Below are 25,116 nucleotides of genomic sequence, written 5' to 3' on the forward strand. Positions count from 1 at the left end.
TTACATTCACCTTTTTATCTTCATCAAACCCCTTCCACACATTTCCCATATTAAATACCCCAATCATTTTTTTACTTTATTACTCTCTGCCCCATTTGTTTGTCTTCAACACTTCTTCTTCTTCACTCTTTCAAGGTCGAAAACCCCATAACCAAAAAGCTTCAAGCTTTTCACTTTCTTCTTTTTCTACTTGAACAACTATGGTGCAATCTCGTCCAGTAAATACTAACCCTCCTTTTCCCCAGCAATTTAAGGATGATGCAACAAAATAACGTTTCCAAAGCATTAAAAACCAAAAGGTTTTCTTTGAGTAAGGCTTTTTCTTCTGCGGTGACAATAATGGTGACTTACGGCTAGACGTGATGGACGTGGTCACTAGGCATAAATGGAAAAAATTCACAAGGCATTAGGGGAATGTAAACATTTCTCTTGTCAAGGAGTTTTATGCGAACATCTCCAACCCGATGCAATGATCTGTCTATGTGAGAGGTAAAAATGATCATTTTTCATCTTTTACGATTAACTGCTATTTTAAGTTGTAGGGTGTTGTCGATCAACATACAAAGTTTGAGAAAGATGTCGACTATGAGACATATCAAGGTGTATTGGAGGATCTGTGATTTCAAAACACCAAGTGGAATGGTAAGCAAATGAGTCGGCGCACAGCGGATAGAGGCTGACTTCAACCGAAGGCTAAGTTATGGAACTATTTCATGAAGACCAAGTTGATGCCTACATCCCACAACATAACGGTGTCGCTACCCCAGATGATGTTGTTGCATTCAATGCTCGTGAGACGCACGATAGAAGTTGGGCAGGTGACCGTGGAGCAAGCACATGCATGCTTGAAATGACCGACAAGTGCTTTGGTCTTTCCAAATCTCATCACCGCACTTTGTTGAAAGAAGGGAGTTATTGAGGATAGATTTGATGAAATATTACCTAGATTGAAGAGCATTATAAAGGTAAAGATGATCATGCTATTAGGATTCAATGAGGACAAGCCCGAGGATAATTTGAAAGCTGGTGCAAAGATAAATGTCTCGGTAAGATTAACTACTGCTGTCGAGTCTTCCAGGCAGACGAGGGAACAACCTGAGGCTTTATCGGGCGATTTCCAAACATATTTTGCTTATGTTAAGCAACAAGACGCATTGATAGAATCATACTTCAAGGAGATACTCCCTTAGTTGGCCAATGATCTCCATGCTTTTCCGGATTCCATCTTGCCAACATATAAAGATGTCACAACATTCCCAGAAGACACACCGCCACAGGATGTTGACCAATCCACCATGAGGCCTGAGGAAGATGAGCCCAAGAAAGACCCCCAGTTATAAACCCAAGATGAGCCAAAACAATCCATACAGACATCCGCTACTGTTGAGGAGCCCCACGGAGAGATACCCAAGCAAACAGAATTGCCGCAAAAATCTCCTCCATACAGGACTAAACAACGCCTGAAGAATCTTGTGGGGCATGTGGAGACTCTAACCACCAAGAAACCTAAACACATTCAATCCCCACCCACTGAGCCAGTATCAAACTCAGAATCGAGCTCACCCCCATTGAATAGGCGTACTTACTGCAACGCAGCTATAACTTAGTTTTTAACGTAGTTTATTTTATGCATTGAGGATAATGCATCCCTCAACTTTTTATGAAAGAAAGCTTGAATACCTTAGTGTGTATTAATGAAAATGAACTTAATTGCTTAAATTAAACTCCCTTATGTTTGTAAATTGTGGTTAATTGTGAGTAAATGTTTAGGCATAACTGTAGATGGACACTCCTCTTTTCTATGACATTGCCTGGATACTACGTTTCAAATGACAGCTATAGCATACGGGTGAATGAAAGTAGTCACGAGATGACTCTACCTGACTAGCTCGGGGATGGAATGTTTTCTCCAATTCATCTAAATTGTGGGATGGTAGTTGTGATAGGTTGACTCCCCTTGTAGCAGTGTAAAAAATATTATTAGTTATGTTAAAATTTTAAGGAAATGAGAGTAATGAACTTGTGCTTAAATTTGAACACATGTTGTGGTAGGATAATAGACTTCCTTAGAATTTTTCTAACTTAACTAAGTATAGATTGGATATAATCACGCACACACACTTGCAAAAGACCTTTTCCTAGAGTAATATTCTTGAAATCTCCACTTGTCTAGCTTGTTGAAGCCTATACATTTCTAAGGGCTGAAACTTATCCCATATGGTTGTTTTGAAACTGAACTTTGCCATGACATTTTTCTTTTGCTAACTACTATCCATTGCTTGAGGATAAGAAATAGATTAAGTTTGGGGGTGTGATAAATTTGTAAAAAGACTATATTTAGGGCATTTTCACATAAGTTATTGGCTATATTAAAGCACATATAGGTTCATATAGATGCATTCATGAGCATACTAATTTCATTTAGTGGTATATATTTGTTGTGGCATATTATTTTGTAAATGGCATTGTTTTACGGGGAAGGTTGTGTTTTACTGATTATGTGTAGGTTGATGAAGCAAAGAGTGAGCATGGAGAATTGCCGTAGAATTTCTAGATGGTGAGAAAAGGAAAATTGCCAAGGCAATTTGGGAACCATGAGGAAAATGTCACGATGGCTAGGATGACATTTCTGTGCGCAGAGAAAGAAAAAAGAATTGAAGATATTTTCATCAAAGTGCCAGTTGTCCAGCACTCACATGATTTCTGCTGCTAACCACCTAAGAGTGGACCACTACCAACTTTGTACCCATTTTCACGTGAGGGGAATGTACTCTATGGTACTATGGGAATTTTTGAACTAAAACCTAGGACATTCCCTTAGTATAAATAGAAAATGTGGCCACAAAAAATGTAGAGGATTCTTTTAGGGGGAAATTAGGTAGGCAAGAGTGAAATGGGGGCTACAATCTTCTATTTTTCTTCCCCCTTTCATATTCTTCGTGGTATCCTCCATAGCCAAGAACAAGGGAGTGGCGAAACGTTCGAGAGAAGCTAGAGTCGTTAAGGTGGTTTGTGGTGGTCCGAGGAGCAACCGACAACACGCGTTAGGAATTTCCTCCACCCTTATGTTTTTACTTTCATTTAATTTATTGGCTTGTATAGAACGAATTATTTTCATGGATGATTCGAACCCCACAATGAACTAAACCTTATTTGGTGTGGGTTATTATGGATGCTTAAGTGTTTGCTTTAATGAATGATTTGAGTTTTTATGTTTTATCTATTTGATTTGCTCATTGTGCTTAATTACTTAGGATTGTAAGAGCTATGATATTAATCATTTCTTAGCTTCAAATCTTAGTGTTCGAGAGAAACTAAATGAAAGATCATTAGTGTTTGATAGAAACTAAGGGAGGATTAACGCGAGCAATGAGTTTTAGTTGCTAACTAAGACCTAATCTACCTTATAGATAAGGATAGTATTTCAATGACTAAACGGATTAGTGTTTATTCGATAGGTTCTATGTTACTGTTTACGCCGAGAGGTATTGCCTTGGCATTTTTCTGTCAGGTTCCATGACTAGAGATAGCATAGGGACACTCTTAGTAAACTCTGTCGAGCAAATAGACCATAAAAACTTGAATCATTCTGAGAGGTAAGGCTTAGGATTCCTTTGTATCCCTATCATTCATTCCCATTGTAGCTTGTTTATTGAGGATTTTTAAGTCTGCTTATTTATTTCCAAATTCTCAACTCACTTTGCCTTGATATTTTTAGTTGTTTACATTTCAAACAAATCTTCATTTGCCATGACATTTCCATCTACTACACATCTCAATTTGCTATAACATTTCCACGATACCATTGAACCCCCATCCACATACATTCAATTTTGCCACAACATTTTCACTTGTGCATATTATCACACTAACTATACTTAGATAATTTAGTATTCATGCTTTAACTTAACTTGCAATTGCCTCTAATCCTTGTGGAGATGATACTCATTCACCCTATATTACTTGTTTGATTGTGTATACTTGCACAATTTTTACGTTCAATTTATAATACTCATAACAATCGGCATCATATTAAAAAAAATTATCCCCTAATACCACATTTCATATCATATTTCAAAACTTCTAATTTTTTATTACACTATATTACTTTATCAATTAATGTATGTATATCTATCTATCTGTTAGTAAGAAAACGTCAGGAAGAGCGAGGACTTACGATCTTCTTCAAGAGTAGTTTTATGTATCTATCTTGTGAAGTGGAAACTTCCCCCTCCATGTTATGTGAAGATCAATCTTGATGGTGCTTTTGAGCCTACTGAATGTATAAAGACTATGGGGTTATTGCCCGAGGTTCCGTTGGCTAGGTACTTGGCGGCAGGGCTGCATCATCACTATGTTGTGTTAAAGCTAGGCTTTCATAGATTCATTCTCTTAATTTAGCACTTTCTTTGGCGAGTGAGTACCAGTGGACGCATGTAATCTTTGAATTGGGCTCAATGCTTGTAGTTAGCAAGATATTTCAATCGAAGGAGGACTTGTCCACGTTGGGTTATCATCTTTGGGAAGCTCTTTAGTTTTTGGATGCTAATTTAAAGTACGAAGTGTGTTTAATTCTTGGAGTTTGTAGTACTGTGGCACATACTTTAGCTAAGTGGGTTTTCTGTACTCAAAATGCCTTGTATTTTGACTTGGTCTATCCGTAGACTATTACGTATGTTGTATCCAATGACACTTTTGGTAATACAAGATCTTAGGGCACTCTTTTCCCCTTATAGATCTTAGAATAGGTTTTTAATGAAACATGTTTTCTTAAAAAAATTAAGCTATGTATATGCCAGATTTTCTTATGTGACCAAGAAAACTGTTTACCTATTTTCCAATGAATGACCATTTCGAAAGCTTTCCCTAAATTTTTCCAAAAAAAAAAAGAAAAGAAAAGAAAATGCGAAAATTCATTTCTTGAAGCAAATTTATTCACATCTCACTCTCGATCTAAACAAACTTAAGAAGAAATGTTATTTCTTACCATTCCTCTATCAACAGATTACAACTTATAGGAAAGGGTTAGTACAAAATAGGAAATTATCCCTAAAAATATAGAGCTAAAATTATAGGCTATTTACAGTACGTAAATTCCTAGAAATAAGGAGAAAGATTCTATCCCTTAATTCTCGAAATTCCAGCACTCCCTATCAAGCTGGAGTGTAGATGCTTATTAAACCCAACTTTTCATTAAGATCTTCAAACATGCTTTTGTTTAGGCTTCTAGTTAACAAGTCTACAACTTGTTGTTTAGTGGGTAAGTAGCTTATACACACTTCTCCTGAGTCGACCTTTTCTTTGATAAAATGACAATCTATCTCCACGTGTTTGGTACGCTCGTGATGAACTAGATTGTATGCTATACTGACTATTGCTTGATTGTCACAATACATCTTCATAGGTATGATATGTGGTATCTTTAGTTCCCCCATTAGTCATTTTTATCCAAATTCCCTCATATATACCATGAGACAAGGTTCGATACTCTGCTTCACCACTATTACGGGCTACAACGAATTATTTTTTGCTTCTCCATGTTATAAGATTACCCTATACATAACTACAATAGCCACTTTTAGAACGTTTTTCATTTATTGAAACTGCCTAATATGTGTAGATTTCCACATAACAACTAGCTATTTTCTTAAAGTGTAGACCTTTAGTCGGAGTTCCCTTCAAATACCTCAATACTCTGTACGCATCTTTTAAGTGTTTCTCCCTAGGAGTGTGTATATATTGGCTGATGACACTCACACCGAAAGGAATATCGAGACGAGTGTGAGATATGTAGATGCGTTTTCCTATGAACCGTTGATATCTTATCTACTTCTTCTCCATCCTCATCAGTGCCTAGCTTTAAATTGAACTCCATTGGAGTCTCAGTAGGTTTGCAACCCAACATTCCAGTTTCTATTAGTAAATCGAGAACATATTTTTTTTGAGAAATAGAAATACCTATTCGAGACCTTGCTACTTCCATTCCAAGGAAGTATTTGAGATTTACCAAGTCTTTAAGTTCAAATTCGGTGCTAAAGAACTCTTTTAGCCTTCTGACTTCACTTAAGTAATCCCCTGTTAGGATAATATTGTCAACATAAATGATAAGAATAGATCATTTATCATCTTCTAAGTGTTTTTAAAACACAATGTGGTCTGCCTGCCCTTGAATATAAGTCTTGCTGGTCATAGCCTTGGCAAAATGACTAAACCATGCATTTGGGGACTATTTTAGCCCGTATAAGGACTTCTTTAACCTGCACACTCCACCCTTTTCTTCTTCAATTCATGGTGGAAAATCCATATATACTTCCTCGTTTAATTCACCATTGATGAATGCATTTTTTACATCTAATTGAGTCAAGGGCCAATCAAGGTTGACAACAAGAGAAATGAGAACATGTATAGTATTAAGTTTGTCAATGGGAGCTAACGTCTCATCGTAGCCGAGGCCATAGGTTTGGGTGAAACCTTTTACCACAAGTCGAGCCTTGTGTCGATCAATGCTGCCATTAGGTTTAAATTGTATGGTGAAAATCCAATTACAGCCTACTGTTTTCTTTCCTTCAGGCAGATCCGAGATTTCCCAAGTTCCATTATTTTTGAGAGCACTCATTTCTTCCATTACAACACGCCTCCATTCGGTTGATTTAAGGGCTTCTTTCACACTCCTTGGAGTCTATACATGGTCAATATTAGTCACAAAATTCTTGTAGGACTTAGATAAATTTCCATAGGATACAAATCGAGAGATACAATGTTGAGTGCAGGCTCTTGTGCCTTTACGGACAGCAATCGAAAGATCCAATAATGGAGAAGCAAAATATACCTCTAGTATAGAACAGTCCTCGGGTGTGGATGAGATTAGCACTGCAGTGTTAGTTTCAGGAGAACAACGACTCCAAGAATATACAAGGAGTTTAGGAGCATGTTGTTTTTGTTTCTCAGGAGGTTATGGTGTTTCTATGGAAAGGTCATTATTGGGAATGATAAAGTTATTTTCCTGCTGCTATGTGGGAGGAGCTTTCAAATTGAGAATTATAAGGACCTGATGGTTTTTAGGATTTTGTGTGACAACAATGGTTAGAGTAGGATCAGAAGGAATAATAAGAAGTGTATTAAGGGTCTTATCTTCCCTGAAGATGAGTTGTTGAAAAATAAGGTTTGGTTTCAAAAAAAGTGACATCCCGAGAGATAAACATGTGATACAAGGTTGGTGAATAACATTTGTACCCTTTTTGTGTAGGAGAATAGCCGATGAAAACACATGTATGAACTCGAGGATCAAGTTTAGACTGGTTGGGTTGATGGATATGGACAAAGTCTTTGCAACCAAATATTTTAGCTGGTAGAATAGGAACACGAAATAGTGGGAAAGCCTTTTGAAGGGTATCTAGAGGCATTTGAAAGTTGATAACTTGGATGATATTCGATTTATTAATTAACAAGCAGTAAAGACTGCCTCTCCCCACATATATTTTGGGATATTCATGGTAAACATTAGGGCTTGAGAAACGACTAGAAGGTGTCTATTTTTCCTTTCGGAAACTCCGTTTTGCTGTGGTGTGTCAGGGCAAGAACTTTGATGTATAATGCATTGGTCAGAAAGATATGGACTTAAGATAGAGTTGAAGTATTCTCTCCCATTATCTATGCGGAGCGTGTGTATGGTAGAGTTGAATTGGGTTCGAATCATTGAATGAAAATTTTGGAATATTTTGGGTGTTTCAGATTTTTTTTTGAGGAGATAAGTCCAACAAACTCTAGTATGGTCATCAATAAAGGTTATAAACCATTTAGCTCCCGTAATATTTTTCACTAGGCTAGTCCCCCATAGGTCACTGTGTATCAATGAGAAAGTTGTGATTGGATATGAGGTTTTAAATGATATGGTACACTGGTATGCTTTGTTAATTGGTAAATTTCACACTTCATGGAATTTGAATTTTTATTTTGAAATAACAGTGGAAGCAGGCGTTTTAAATACAAGAAGTTTGGATGTTGTAACCTACGGTGCCACAACATGATGGTCTCCTCATTTGAAGTTAATAAAGCCAATCCTCCTTGTAAACTATTTTTATTGTCATTATTCCATATGCAGAGTCCTTCATCAACCTTAGCAATGACAATCATCCTCCTTGATTTATGTTCTTGTATAACACAACCTAGAGAAGAAATTATACAAGTGCAACCTTGTCTTTAGTGAGTTTACTGATTGATAGTAAATTGTAAGATAAATTTGGAACATGTAGGACTTTCTCAAGTGAGAAATTTCTGATAAGTTGAACTGCTTCAATTTCAGCAATGGGTGAGTAGGAGCTATCTGCTATTCTAATAAGGGATTGATTGTGGCAGGGGGTGTAGGTGTAAAACAGGGACGAGTTACCTGTCATGTGATCAGAAGCACCTGAATCGAGAATCCAAGAGGTTTGATTATTAGATTCAGAAGTAATATTAAGTGCAGTACCTTGAATAGCCAAGGATCCATGGGCAGTTGATGTACCAAGTATCTTATGGAGAGTTTCAAATTGAGATTTGGTTAGACGAACGTCCAAAACAGTTTCAGCAATAGTAGAAGAAGATAAGGTGTTGGATTTGGAAAAAGTTTCCAAGATTTTTGTCATGGGAGAAAGACAAAACAAGAGAGATTTCTAAAGAAGAAGAGTATGATTGAAAGGATCCTATTGCTCTGATGCCATGAACAAACTTAGAAAAAAAATGTTATTTCTTATCACTCCTCTATCAACAAATTACAACTTATAAGAAATGGTTAGTACAAAATAGGAAATTATCACCAAAAATTTGGAGCTAAAATTAGAAGCTGTAGTTAAATTACTAGAAATAAGGAGAAAGATTATGTCCCTTAATTCTCGGAATTCCAACACGATCTATCTATTCACTATAAACACACTTGAAATAATGTTTATCCCCAAAACAGAAAACGTAAAATATAAAAAAAATCTAATACTGAAGTCATAAAATCTTTAGAGGCAACATATTTTTATGAGATCACCTGAAAAATGTATTTCTAACATCAACAGCCAACTTGAGAGTTTTTTTCCCTTTCAAAAAAATGAAAAAATGAAAACCAATCCACAAATGCAAAATCAGAAAGAACATGACATGACAATGTAACGAAAGATATCTGCAGCTTACTCTACGCTGCCCTTTGCACTCGGACCGTTTTCAACAGTATTTCCTTCAGGTCATCACAGCGGCTGCAGTGATAATCAATCCAAATGCAGAGCTGCCTGATGGCCTCCCTCTTCTCCTCCCCTAGACCTAATATACCTTGATCCTTCTCTTTCATTGCCCCCTCCAAGAACTCCACCTTATTCTCCAGCTGCTTCGCGGTTTTCAACAGATTATCCTTATCCTCTTCTTCCTTATTCGCCTTAATCTGTAGCTTCTCGACTCGTTCTCGTAACATAGATCCTTGTTCTTTCTGAACTTTCAGCTGCTCAGTCAAATTAGTCTTTTTATTGATAAGCTGCTACTTCTCACTCTTTGTTTCTTCAGCCCAATGCTTAGCAATCTTCAGCTCTTCTGATGTTTCTTCGACACAGTGCTTGTACTTTCTATATAGCCTTGTTCGAATTTCTGGATGAAAGCTTCAAATCCGGTCAAGGTATTGTTCACATTCTCTGAGATATCGGTGATCATTCTGTGATAGGCTTCCTTGTTAGCAGCAATTATGTCGGACAACGCCGTGATCCTTTCTTCAAGCATTCTTTGTTCTTCCAGGAACTTGGCTTCTGCCTTCCTGAAGCTCTCTTATTTCTCTGTTAGTAACTGCTCCGTGAGTCGAAGTTTTTGGTTCGACAAACGGAGCTTAACTTCAATTGTGCGGACATTTTCGGTGAAAGTACAGAGCTCATCTACTTTCATTTCTAAATCCCGCTTCAAGTCTTCGATAATTTGCTCCAAATCAGCTAGCGCTTGGTCCTTGCATTGAACACTCTTATCATGCTCTCCTGCCATTTCTTGCATTTTCATTTCTGTGACCTCGATAATTGCCTTGTAATCTGGCCCGCTAAATTATTTTTATCATCTCTCTCTGCTTCCAAATCCCTTTGAAGGTCGTCAACCATTCGCTTCAGATCAGCTGCCATCTGACTTTCAGATTCAATTTCTTCCGACATTTCTCGTATCTTCCTTTCTGCAACTTCAAGATTTTCCTTGCAATCTTGGTATAAGCACTCAACATGTTGGCATTCCTCGGTCAACTTCTTATATGCCTCTCCCTGCTCCTCGATCATTATCTGTTGATTGTTAATTTGACTTTCTAGCTTCAATTTTTATAAATTTCTAACGTAATTAGCAACAATAGCAACATTTTACATCTGCATATTATAAATACAAATAATCAATTCAATACGAAAATATATGCATGTATGTACTTAAAATAAAACAAGTGAAACAAAATAAAAGTTTATATGTATAATTGAATTAAAATTAATTTTTAATCAACATAAGTGTATCAAATCAAAATTTATGTATTATATGGGACATCGGTGTATAAATTTGGTATTTATACCTAAATACAATAATTGATCATTTGATCAATTATTTTTAATTCATTAAATAAATTGATATATTACTGGTTTAAAAATGACATAATATCAAAATTAGTTCCCAATATTTATTAAAATGGTCATTTTGGTTCTATTCATTCTTTTAAGCATTTTGATCTTAATGTTTCGGTTTGAGATAAAAAAAACCTTTATAGATTGAATTTATTAGTTAACACACTATTGACGCTCTTAAATAAGGATAATTTTATCCTAAAATAAAACATTAAGGGTCAAAATGCTCTAAAAAAAATAGAAGCCAAAATGATAATTTTAATAAACAATGGGAATTAATTTTGATATTATATCTTTGAAATCAATGAATATAAATTATAAAACTAAATATGAAAAAAATCTTTTTTTTTTCTTTAAAAAATAATAATGAAAACACTGTGATTTATTTGTGGAAAACAATGTCCTGGTAACAGTTAATTTGGTATTTATCCGTAAATAAAATAATTGATCATTTGATTAATTATTTTTAATTCATTAAATAAATTGATATATCATTATTTTAAAATGACATAATATCAAAATTAGTCCCGGGTATTTATTCAAATGATCATTTTGACCTCTATTCAGTTTTTGAAGCATTTTGGCTATTAATGTTTCATTTTGAGATAAAAACCTCCCTTTATAGATTGAAACAGTTAGTTAATACACTATTAGCGCTCCAAAATAAATGTCATTATATTCTGAAATAAAACGTTGAGGTTCAAAATGTTTTGTAACTATTTTGTCATATGTTAAGGGTCTTTTTATTCTAAAATAAAACATTAAGGGTCAAAATGCTCTAAAAAAATAATAGAAGCCAAAATGACCATTTGAATAAACATTCATAGCTAATTTTGATATTAAATCTTTGAAATCAATGAATATACACTATAAAACTACACATGAATAAAAAATCTTTTCTTTTTTACAAAAAAATAATGAAAACACTGAGATTTATTTGTGGAAAACAATGTACTGGTAACAGTTGAGAGAACGTTATGTTCCTCTGAAAATGAAAGAATTTCAACATTTGTAGTGAAAAAGAAAAAGGATAAATGTCTTTTTCTTAGATTCTAACAATCAACTTCGAGACCAACTCCTTAAGATGGTCACAGCGGCTACGGTGGTACTCTATCAACAAGCAGAGCTGCCTTATGGATTCCCTCTTCTCTTCTGCACGGCTCACCAATGCCTCATCTTTTTCTTTGATGATCTTCTCCAGTTCCACCACTCTATTTTCAAGCATACTCACAGCTTTCAACAGCTTCGGCTTCTGTTCTTCTTCCTCGTACAATCTGGCTTCTGAATTCGAGACCAAATTGTTCTCCTTATCCATTTCTGCCACAAATAAATCCACATTGCCCTTCAACTTGTCTTTTCGGTTTTTCTTAGTAGATACAAGCTCTCCCATGGCTTTCAGAATGCGGGTTGCGGGATTTTCATGGATTTGTAGTTTGTTCACCATGAACTTCGAACGAGCCGCTGCGTCATCCTTAAGCTTATTTAACTCTGTTTCACAAGTGGCAAGCTTCTGCTTCAGTGCTTCGTTTTCTTGCTCTAGCCTTTCTTTTATGTTGTTGTAACTCTCTTTGTTGTCATAATGTATTTTTTCAGCAACCGCGATCCTGAGGCTCAAAAGCGTGATGTTATCGTCGACTTTCTGGTAGTACTCTTGTGCTAAATCCTCCATCTTTCTTTCTAGGATATGGTAATTAGGCTTGTTTCCTTTAGACAATTGTTTGAAAAGCTTGGAGTTGTATATATTTTCCTCTATTTCTTTCATCGTTCTCTGCTGATCGGAAATCTGCAACTCCGCGTTTTTATCCATGTCCATGGGATACATCCGAGCTGTTTCCTTAACCCTTCTAAGCTCAAGGCCCCTCTCTTTAAACAGTGCTTCCAATTCCAGGATTCTGGAATTCAGGTGATTATTTTCCTGGCTCAATCTATTGATTTCATGAATATAACTCCTAAACTCGTCTACTGATTTAGTTTTCTGTTTGCGTAGAGCATCCACCTCCGATTCCAAGTGCATCACCTGCACCTGTAACCGTCGGTTTTCTTCCACCATTGTCAGCTCAAACGCACTCTTTCTAGCTATTTCCTCTTTCAGGGATTTCACTTGAATCCGATACCGGGATATTTCCTTGGATTTCCTCTCGAGTAGAATCTCTAATTTGGTTTTCTGTCCATGAAGGGAACCGTGTTCCGGCTTCATTACATTTGTCATATCAAATGATTCACTGCTTTCACATGTTACACTTCCTCGGGCATCGAATTGTTGGGCACGTAAAAGGTCCACCTCCTTTTTCAGATTGCAGACCTGTACCATTGATTCGCTAATTCTAGATTTTAGATTGTTTTCATTATCTTTGATTTGCTTCATGAGTTTACTTACTTCATCTCCTTCATCCGGAATCTGCACATACATTGCCTTATTTTTCTCCCCTCGCTGCTTGTTTTCAGCCGTCTTAGCATCAATCTGAACTTCCAAATCTCTTCTCTCGTGCTGCAAAGGTTCCAGCTCAGTTTTCAAGCTAGTTACTTCATCTTTACTGAAGGTTTCTGTTTCTTGTGTTCTACTTGAAGCGGCCATATGGTCCGAAGCTAAATCTTCTTTCTCTTTGGTCCTCGAGGCAAATTCGTGCCTCAGGTCCGTATCCTCTCCATATGCCCATTTAAGTTCTTCCTTGATGTTGTTGTACACCCATCTAGGGGAACTTCTATTGTTATCAAATGCAGTGTCTGTTTCGATTTCTACATCCGCAGCGGAGTAATATTCTGATTCCGAGTCAGAAGAATAATAGGGATAACTTCCATCTCCTTTCCCTTTGAGAGCTTTATCACTGGACTCTAGTTTAAGATGTTCGTATTGGGCATAAAGTGACTGGTAGTGTCTGTGGAAGTCCTCAACAAGCCCAACGAGTTCCGGCTCCTTTTTCCCGCTTTCCCTCTTGATGAGCTTCAAGACTCTGTTCACTTTCCTTTCAACATCTGCAAAACGAAAAATAAAATAACATGGAAATCTTGAATCTGATACATCATCATCAAATGAAAATCTAAAGAAGAAACTGTTAAAATTCTTACATCAGCATCAAATGAAAATCTTACAGCATTGAATCAATACCACAAACACCTATCAAGAGATTTGACAGAGCAATTGACATCAAACAATTACAGCTACATAAGGTGATCAAAGGACTACTCATAAGTTGACAAACATAATTCATTTTTCTTCTTTTATGGTCCATGAAGACTTATCCTTTTCGGAGTTCATGATTGTTCCTTGTCTCCAAATTCGAACCAAGGAAGTGGAATGTGCCTTATCACTGCACCAAATACTTGCTGGTGACAGTCATAACTCGGTTTTCCTTTGTAGGGTAAAGTAAGGTTAGGAAGTGATTTCCCAGGCCCCTGATTTGGCTGAAACATATACATAATTGGAGTGGATGGATATATACGGCATGCAATACAACTACTTGAGCATGGCAATATGGGATTTTAACTTTTGCAAACATTGTCTTATGCTTAGTCAAAATGGATATAAAATGCTCATCGTTTTAAATATGTACCCATTAAGATTTACATTAAGAAACAAAAAGGAAAAGCTTATAGGCGGCTGATAAAACCTATAGAGATAACTCATTAAAACAAATTTTGGATACACTCAATAAATTACTGTGAAAATGTTTCTATTATGGAACTCATGCTATCTATGTATCTCCAACATATCAAATGATGATAATAGATCATAGATGGTAGCCTGAGGATATATATCAGCAAGGTGCAAATTTGATTTTACACCTAAATTAAAGTGAATTTTTTTTGGGGTTGGGGGGTTGGGTCCATCGTCTTCTACAAACCTGTTTTAGTCACTTCCACTTGCTCCATTGTTCTGGACTTGAGTATCAGGGTAACCCTTAGAGGTCTTTTTCGGGCTGTATTGCTTCTTCTCCAACACAAAATTTGCAGCGAGTTTAAAGAGAGAATCCCTGAGCAAAGAAATGCTTTCTCCATCTCAAACACATCAAACTAAATCTCTGAAACCAAAGGTGACATAAGATTAGTAAATTATTTTGACATTGCCACATTCAAACATAGCAAGTCCTAAATCAAGCATATCCTCAAAACAGCTTGGGCATTCCCCACACTTTTTAGATGGTTTACCCTTTTTTTCTCCTTCCCAACCAAAACAAAAAAATTGCATTTCATCATAAACAAAGTTGAAATAGAAGTAAACTGATTCATCATCTGCACAAGGACTGCTCAGCAGGCATTTATCCAAACTCCTCAAAATTCAAACTATGGCAAAATTGACTTTGAAAAACAAGTAACAAGGCATACCTGTCAAAATCTTCCCAGTACATTCTTGACCTAACTGCGTTAAGAATTCATTTATTAGAATACAACCTAGTCAAAATCCTTGGTAGGGGATGTGAATTAACCACCCAATTTGCCAACTCCACCCTAAATAAAGTCCATCTATTTTTTACTATTCAAACTTATAATAATTGCATCAATCCTACTTGATGAGAGCAAACATAGTATTGAGCTTGTCATTCAACAATCCCTCTATATTCAACAGTGCTTGTAACCAGACTACTTCTGAAACCGCATCAACAATCCCTCTATATTCGGCCTCTTTTGTTGATCATGACACCGATATTTTCTTCTTCGAACATCATGAAACAAGACTATCACCAAGATAAACATAGTATCCTGAGGTTGACCGCCTATCGTCAACGTTGTTGGCCCAGTCCGCATCAACAAAAGCGTGTAGACTAAGTGAGGTATTGACCGAATCATGTAATACAAGGCCATGGCTCAAAGTACCACTAAAATACCTCAGAATTCTCTTCACGCCTACCCAATGCATGTCACAAGGTTGGTGCATGTATTGAGCTACCCTCCCAATGCTATATGAAATGTTTGGCCTAGCGTGACTTAGATACAACACTGCAACCACTATGTTTCTATAAACTTGAGGATTATCAAGCGATCGACCAACATCTTCTACCAATTTTGAGAACGTTATTTGGAGCAGGCTTTGCATTGACCATATTTGTTTGTTCAAGTAGCTCATGTATGTATTTACTTTTTTTGAGAACTAACCGCCCACCACTTCGCTTAACTTCGAGCCCTAAGAAAATATTTAACTCATCAAAGTCTTTTAGCGAAATTTTTTGACTAAGCATAGTCACAACTTCCTCAATTCCTTCATTAGATCCTCCGGCAATAACAATGTCATCGACATATACCAAAACATAAACCAACTCCTCACCATTAACCCCGAGTAAACAACAAGACATCGACTTAGATCATTTAAACCCAATGTCAAGCAAGAATGAGTGAAGCTTAGAATACTAATTCCAAGGTGTCTACTTCAATCCATACAATCATTTTCCAAATTACACACCAATTGTGTTCCATTTTCTAGCTCCTCAAATCCCATAGGTTGAACCATAAACACTTCTCCGTTGAGGTCGTCGTTGAGAAAAGCATTATTCATGTCACATTGTTGCAATTTCCATCTTACCGAACAGCTAACAACAATACAATATTCACAGTGAAGGGCTTCACAACTAGACTGAAAGTATCATGAAAATCCTTCCCAGGAACTTGCTCAAATCCCTTCGCAACCAGCCGTGTCTTATATCAAGCTATCAAGCCGTAAGGATTTTTCTTAACTCAAAAATGCCATTTACATCCAATAGTCGTCCGCTCTGCAGGTAATGGAACCAGCATCCAAGTATGATTCTGAATGAGAGAATCATATTCTGAATGAGGCAACGCAAATACTTGATGAGTTGACACTGTTTCTTCAATAATTGCATCCATTTTTAAAGCATGAAATGGTTTAGGCTTTTGAATATTCCACGTTTGCTTCGTGTAACCATGAGGTGTCGATTAGAATGATCTTCAACAGGGACAACATGAGAAGTCGAGGCTCCATTCAACTCATCACTCAATGGCACAACCTTATCACCAGTACTTTGTCCTCTAACCAAAGCATCTCTCACAACACCATCATTCACGTAAGATTGGTCTTGGTCTAAAGTGGCAGGCACTTGTGAACCTGCACTACTCTCCATGATGGGCAAACACTGATCTACGCTAGTAGCCACAGGAGCATGCCCATGCAAACCAACACCACACTATGACACTCCTCGTGCCTCACCTCCATGATCAACATTCCCTAGGACCCTCATAACATCATATACAACTCAAATGCTAGCATTGACATTTGACTCCTGCATATCCTTGAAAGTATTTCTTTCATCAACACAATAATCTGTAAAATGAAAGACGTTTTCATCAAATACCACATAATGAGACATGTAAACACAGTCATCCGATGCTAGGTAAAAGTAACCTTTGTCATGTATAATATAACCAAGAAATGTGCATGGTCGGGACAGTAAAGAAAACTTGTAAGAATGAAAAGGACACAAGTAAGGAAAACATCAACACCCAAAAACCCTCAAATGATCATATGAAGGAATTTTCTCAAACATTTTCTTAAATGGAGATGCACCATGCAATACTCTTTTCGGAAGACGATTAATCAAATGAACAGCAGTTACCACTGCATAAGACCAAAATTTTAACAGTATCGCTGTCTGAGCCAAAAGAGAGAGAGAGAGAGACATATCAACAATATGGTAAAGCTTACGTTCCACAAACCCATTTTGCTATGAGGTATGAAGACATGTTACACGATGCAAAACACTTATTTCTTGAAATACCTTAGAGAGTGAACTAAACTCTTATCCCCAATAGCTTTGGACTTCTTATATGAAACTGAGTTTGAACTATTTTTTAGAACACAACAAACACATTCGCATCTTGTGATTTATCTTTTAACAAATAAATCCAAACAAGCCTAGTATATGCATCCACAAATGAAAAATACTATAGTTTACCTTGCCATTTAACAACCTTGAATCGAATTCATATTCAAAATTAGACAAACAAGTAGGAAATGGGCATGGAATTCTGTTAAACCTATATTTTGATATAACAAATAAGGGCAAAATGTTTTTGAACTTAATTGAATTTGTTCAAATGATTCAAAAATAATTCAAAGTCCAAATTAACTTGAAAAATATGTTTTAAATGTTTTCCGACTTTGTAACACAAATATTCTGGGCTAGTAGTTTTGGGTTTACCCGAGAGATAAGTGGACCTCGTGAAATTCATAAGTAAAGTCACTAGGCTTAATTGGGTTTGGGCTTGGGCCCAATTAGCCTTAATAAGATGGTTTTTGAATAGTGGAAAGATGGAGAATGACCAAAAGCGTAATTTTCCCATTTGTAAATACGAGGGTTTTTATATCCCATTTTGTCACTTTCTCTTCATTTCCCTCTTTTCCTTCTCTTCCACTTCTCTCATTTCTTCTCCAAGAGCCAATATCGAAGGTAAATTGTTTGGGATATTTCTCATTTCCTTCAAGCTTTATTTTCGTTCATAATCCCTCCATTAAACCATTAGTAATATTTCAAAGCCTTGGGTTTTCTCTAGCTAAGGAAAAGTGGGGGTTTTCACCCAAATCACCAAGAAAAAGAGTGTGGCTAAGTAAGAAGCTCAAATTCGGGATTCAAACTTCAAGATAGTGTATTTCTAATCCTTTGGAGTATTAAGTTTTCATATATCACAAGAAATTACTAATATTTATGTAGTTGAATATTTAGGGTTTCACTTTTGATTCATGTCATAAATCACGAATTTGTTGTTTAGTATGTGTTTTATGACACCGTAAAACCCTAAATAACTACCCATAACATTATTGCATGATCTAGAATCAAACTATGACCTTTAGAATGAATTTTGATTGTTTTTCGAGCATAAAATAAGCCATTCTGGGTTCGAGTATCGATACTGGGATGAACAATATCGATACTGGATGAATTGGGTAAAAAATTAGGGATTATGGGTAAAGTATCGACACTGACAAGGAGAGTATCCATATTGTCGCTGCAATATCGACACTCAAGGTGAAAATATAGATATTGAGGCCCCAATTTCGTAACAAAATACATTTTTGGTACCGATACTCATAGGAGTATCGATACTTGACCCTAGGGTATCGATACTACAAGTAGAGTATTGATACTACTCACTTTAGATGGTCAGATTTGACCCGTTTAAGTTTCGTAAGAGCTAAGGACGATCCGTAATAGTAATACTTAGTCCGTGAGGGACAAAAATAACCAAGCATACCTAAAAACACTCGTAAGAACAGGTTGCATCAGGTGTGACTATATTAAGTGTAATACACCAAATTATCTTCAATCGAGGATATATACGGATAGTTGGGACTGAGGATAGTTAAAGGAGACATCTGATATGTGGTATGATGAATATGTCAGATTCAGTGGTAGCGAAAAGTATGACCTTTGAGAATGTCAGTGAACTCAGGAAAAGTAAGTCTTCATTTTCAGTTCAAGAGGCTTTGAAGGGAAGTACGATAAGGTTGAATAGAGTACCTCTACTCAGAAAAAAAACTGATTCGGATAGTAGGCTAGCCATTTCCTCAGATAATAAGTAAGCTTTCGTATAACGTTCTAGATGAGAGAACGAGTGAGATAACATCGAGTGTGATGTTGACCTCACTTTAGTGAGGCCAGCTATGTCAAGGTTTACCCAAGTTACCATAGTTGCCCTAGTATGGCATTGTTAGTGAACGAGGTACTTCAAGGGCTAACTAGGGTGTGAGGCGTGAATATTCATGAGTGGGTTAGCGATGTCAGTGTCATGTGGCCTGCGGGCCTTAGATATGCATGGGTAGTTACGTTAGTTCAATACAGTCATGTAAGCTTCCGATGAACATAAATTCCTTCGATCACACCACCAGACCTACCTCGTGTATGTTTATGTAAGTTATGGATTACAATCTCATCAGTTCATTACGTCAGATATGTAAAAGCTTGGCTTGAATGCTATGTGAGACCGAGCCAATGCTTCAGTTTGTGTGGGAATTACGTCGATCCTATGTGACACCGGGTTTCCCTCAATGATTTACCTGAAGGCTATGTAAGGACCGAGAGATCATTCAATATGTTTTTTGGGAATTACGCCAATGTTATGTGACACCATGGTTCCCTCAGTAACTAGTGTCTGATAGCTACGTGAGACCAAATACTAGTCAGGTTTGCGTTCAGATAATGCACAATATGTTCATGTTTGCATTCAGATAATGCATGGTATGTCAGGTTTACATTCAAATAATGCACAGTATGTCAAGTTTGCATTCAGATAATGCACAGTATGTCAAGTTTGCATTCATATAATGCACAGTATGTCAGGTTCACATTTAGATAATGCGTAGCAGTTCAGTAATTAGGGTTAGAGTCACTTTTGAGGTGTACTCATGGAAAGGCCTTTAGCAAAGGGGTATGTGATCCATACTTCAATTATAGAACAGTAAAGCCTTAAGTAGGTAGCACTTGATTTAGGTCATGTATGCACCTACTGCTTAGTACCATGTCTTCAGCATGTTTTTGTTTATGAAATTCTTATGCTGCTATAGACATAGATTAACGATTATATTGTTGGGCTTTGTAAGCTCAACCTTTGGATATTTTCTATTGGCAGGTCAGTAGCTTGTGTAGTTCGTTGAGCACAGTCGCAGCAGGACTTCCAACATCTACGATAGTGTACTGTATTATAGCTTTAGTGGGCATATGTATTCATAAGACCTTACTCATGTATTCAGTTTATTAAACTCAGTGTTTGTATTATTTTGGTTTAAATTATGTATCACGGAGCTCCGGTTTTGTAAAATGTTTTTATAACAATTATTTATGTTTTATTTATGAAACCATTCAGTATGTTTGAAAAGGAAATGAATAGGTTTTGAAGATCAAGGGTTGCATCGGTGGCCTAGTGTGACACTTTCAGCCCAATGGGGTTTAGGGTGTTACAAACGTAGTCAAACCTTTTCAAAAACATGCTCGATCATTTTTTTTGCTTTAAAGTCAAGTTTCCAAACATTTTTTACTCAAAGGATCGATCCCTTAGCAAAAGGATCGATTTCTTTGATCAAAGGATGAATCACCTTGAAAAAAGATCATCCCTTGGATTCCATTGTTTTGGATCAACCCCTTTACAAAAAATCGATCCTTTTATGAAAATGATTGATCCCTTCCCTTAAAGAATCAATCCTTTTCTTGTAACGGTCGAATTATTTAAAAATGATCGATCTCTTTCACAAAAGGAACGATCATTTGTGTATTAAATGTTATTTTTTATTGTAAGTAACGACTATAATTGATTATCAACGGCTCCAAAACATCTCCAACGGCTAGCAACTATCACAAACACATTCCTACATATAAAAACAAGTTAAGGACACTTAAAGAAGGATACACAACACCTATCCAGTCATTCATCATCAAGAGAATTTTTTTTTCACTATTTTATTTCTTTTTCTCTTGTACATAGTGTGTTTGAGCATAATTGTATATCTTTAGGATTTATTCTTGCGAGATTAAATCTTTGAAAACACATACCTTGTGAGATTTTCTTGTTTACATCTTTTTTCTTTTGTAAAAAAGGGAGTGATTCTAGTTTAGCCATTGAAAAAGAGGGATTTGTAAAAATGTTACTATTGAGCCTAGAAAAAGAAAGAACAAATTAGTAATTTGTTAGAAATCCTTAGTGTGGAGCTAAGGTAGTGGATGTAGACTTCGTTTGATGAAGTTGAAACACTCTAAATACTTGTGCAAATTTTTTTATTATTTCTCTTCATACCCAAAATTTTCAATTGATTAATTCACCCTTCTTGAGAGCATTTTAGGTGATCGATAGAGCAATATAAGTCCCAAAAATTGGTATCATAGTGGGTTACAATCGATGGTTTAACAACATTGAAAAGATTCTTGAAGTTCTCTATCAATTTCCCATTTAACCGAGAAGATGACTTAGACATCTGACGCGTAATATATTGAGGATTCACACTTTATCATTAAGCACCTTACTTCAATAGTGTTGGCTACTCCTATTGGAAGAATATGATGAGTTTGTTCATTTAAGTCATCGATCTTGCGGTTTTGGATGCAATAATTGACGGTTCTCCTACCCCTCCAAGAAATTAATCAGAGTGGACCATTGAAGACAAGAAGCTCGCCTAACTCAAAGCCAAAGCTATGCACATCCTCTATTGTGCACTTGAACCAGATGAATATAGTAGAGTATCCTCATACTCTGATGCTAAGAAGATTTGGGACAAGTTGGAGATGTCCCGTGAAGAACAAGTCAAGTGAAGAAGTCCAAGATTGGCAGTCTCACTCTTAACTACGAAAATTTCAAGATGAAGCTCGATAAAGACATTAAAATGATGTTTGATCGGTTTACTTCAATCATAAATGATTTGAAGAAATTTGAGAAGGTTTATCCTAAAGAAGAATTAGTGAGAAAAATGTTTGCCTACATCTTGGGAAAGTATAACTACCGCCATTGAAAAAGCCAAGGATTTAGAGTTATGCACCCTTAATGAGCTTATTAGTTCTTTACTCATGCATGAGGTGAAACTCCAAAAGTAGAAGAAGGAGAAGAAGGATAAAAAGAGAATAACAAGAAAAAGAAGGAGGTGGAAATCATCTTCAAGTCCACTAATGAGAGTAATCAAGACTCAAGTGAAGAAGTAGATAAAGATGAAGAGATGGCCAAGCCTTAAAAAGATTCAAATGATTCATGACATCCAAAAAAGATAAGAAACATAAATTGAAATAGAAGAATGGTCCCCTGATGTGCTTTTAATTCCAAAGAATAGGATATGTAAATTATGATTGTCCCCTCTTAAAGAAAAAATGATTAAGCAAGAAAAGGCATTTGTTACTGCTTGGAGTGATGAAGACGACTCCAATGATGATGATGAAGTAGTCAATCTATGTAGCAAGAAAAAGACATATGTTACTGCTTGGAGTGATGAACACTTCTCTCTTTACCCCATATTTATCCTAAAAATATCATTCCTCTACAAATTACCATTTTGTCCTTGTTAAACCTTCATATTTATTATAATACCTAACACAAAATTCCTCTATAAATCATTGAATTATCACATTATTTTAATTCAACCACTGAGTTTATAAGTTCTTATAATTTGGTCACTGACCCGAAGATTGGGATGTTACAAATCTCCCCCTTTAAGAAAATTCGTCCTCGAAATTGCACAAAAAGGTGGGGATATTGCTTCCAAATATCCTCCTCACGTTCCCACCTAGCTTCTTCTACTTTATGGTTCCTCCAAAGAACCTTAACTAGTGGAATCGTTTTATTCCTCAATTGTTTATTCTCAAAAGCTAGAATCTGAACCGGTTCTTCCTCATATGTCAAATCAGATTGAACTTCTATTTCATCTGGAGTTATGATGTGTGCAGGATCAGATCGATACTGCCGAAGTATAGAAACATGAAAGACATTGTAAATCTTTTCCATCTATGGTGGCAACGCTAACTGATAGGTTATAGGTCCAACCCTTTTTAGAATTTTATAAGGTCCAATGAACCTAGAACTTAGCTTTCATTTACGCCCAAAACGAATCACTTTCTTCCAAGGTAATACCTTCAAAAACACCTTATCTCCTACTTTACATTAAATCTCTTTTCTTTTCAAATCGCTATATGACTTTTGTTTGTCTGAGTCCACTTTCAAATTGTGCTAAATCACCTGAAACTTTTCTTCCACTTCTTTAATCAAATCCGGACCATGAATTTCTCGATCCCTTAACTTATACCAATTAAATGGGTTCTACACTTCCTTCCATACAATACTTCATACGGTGCCATCTTGATATTGGATTGGTAACTATTATTATAAGCAAATTCAACAAGAGGCAAATATCTTTCCTACGATCCAGCAAAATCAATCACACATGCTCTTAACATTTCTTCCAGAATCTGAATTATTTGCTCTGTTTGACCATCAGTCTGAGGGTGAAACGCCGTACTAAAATTCAATCGGGTACCCAAAGCTCCTTATAGAGACTTCCAGAATCTCGAAGTGAATCTGGGATCTCTATCAGAAACTATCAAAATTGGAATATCATGGAGTCGTACTATCTCTTTAATAACAATTCCGTATATTTCTCTAAAGAGATATCCATCCGCACAGAGATGAAATGCGTTATCTTTGTAAGACGATACATAATTACCCAAATCGAATCCTTTTTACTCGGCGATAAAGGAAAACCCGTTACGAAATCCATTGTAATGTTTTCTCATTTCCACTGAGGAATTGAGATGGGTTGAAACAAACCCGAAGGCACCTAATGCTCAACTTTTACTTGTTGACAATTTAAGCACTTTGCTACAAATTCTGTAATATCTTTCTTCATGCCTGGCCACAAAAAATGCTATTTCAAATCTTGATACATCTTGTTTCCTCCTGGGTGTATTGTTAAGGGACTACAATGTGCTTCATACAAAATATCTCATCTCAGCTCACAATCATTAGGGACATGCACACGATTTTTGAAATATAAACACCCATTCCACTTAACCTCGAAGTCCTCAAGTCCACATTTCTCTACATGCTCAAACCAAGTTAAACAATTATTATCTTTCTTTTGTAACTCCTTGATCTGATATAACAACAATGGTTTCAACCTTAACTCAACCATCAATGCACCATTTTCTTTTAACACTATTCGAGCATCCAAGCTATTCAAAGAAGTAAAAGTCTTCCGACTATGAGCGTCCGCTAGTATGTTGGCTTTCCCATGATAATAGTCAATAATTGCATCATAATCTTTCAATAATTCCATCCAGTTTCTTTTCCTCAAATTTAACTCTTTTTGCGTCAACAAATAATTCAAACTCTTGTGATCGGTGAAGATGTAGCAATGTTCACCATACAAATAATGCCTCTAAAATTTCAATGCAAAAACCACATCTGCCAATTCCATATCATGTGTCAGATAATTCTTTTCATGAGGCTTCAACTATCTCGAAGCATAAGTAACTACTTTTCCATCTTGCATTAGGACACATCCCAAACCATTATGGGAAGCATCACTGAAAATCATAAAATCCTTGTTTGATTCTGGTTGCACTAACACCGAAGCTTCAGTCAGAACTTTCTTCAATGTTTCAAAGCTCTTCTGGCAAGCATGAGTCCATTCAAATTGTACATCATTCCTTAACAATTTGGTTAAAGGAAGAGATATCATCGAAATTTTTTGACAAACCTTCGATAATATCCTGCAAGACCTAAGAAACTTCTAACTTCCAACATATTTATCAGAATTTACCATTCTAACACATCTCTAACTTTTTGTAGGTCTACCCGAATACCCTCAACATAAACCACATATCCCAAAAATGCCACTTTTGATAACCAAAACTCACATTTGGAGAACTTCGCGTAAAGCTTCTTATCTTGCAACATTTGAAGAACTAAACAAAGATGGACATCATGCTCCTCTTTCGACTTAGAATACACTAGGATGTCATCAATAAAGACGACCATGAATTGATCAAGGTACGATTGAAAAACTCTATTCATCAAGTCCATAAACTATGCAGGTGTATTAGTTAACCCGAATGGT

At 36.2% G+C, this 25,116-nt stretch overlaps 1 protein-coding gene across 1 annotated transcript; it reads right to left on the minus strand.

The window, feature by feature from the left end:
• Window positions 1-1,186: 1,186 nt before the first annotated feature.
• LOC120203186 (COP1-interactive protein 1-like) lies at window positions 1,187-14,456 on the minus strand. Its single transcript, XM_039203531.1, is given in 12 exon segments — window positions 1,187-1,506; window positions 5,959-6,075; window positions 6,328-6,679; window positions 6,791-6,870; window positions 8,387-8,651; window positions 9,157-9,177; window positions 9,179-9,457; window positions 9,565-9,763; window positions 9,824-10,005; window positions 10,089-10,289; window positions 11,644-13,559; window positions 14,429-14,456. Coding segments are annotated over 12 exon segments (3,960 nt in total).
• Window positions 14,457-25,116: the final 10,660 nt, after the last annotated feature.

This window comes from Hibiscus syriacus, unplaced genomic scaffold, assembly GCF_006381635.1.
Source record: "Hibiscus syriacus cultivar Baekdansim isolate YM2019G1 unplaced genomic scaffold, ASM638163v2 tig00009117_pilon, whole genome shotgun sequence".
In the NCBI taxonomy this organism is placed as follows: Eukaryota; Viridiplantae; Streptophyta; class Magnoliopsida; order Malvales; family Malvaceae; genus Hibiscus; species Hibiscus syriacus.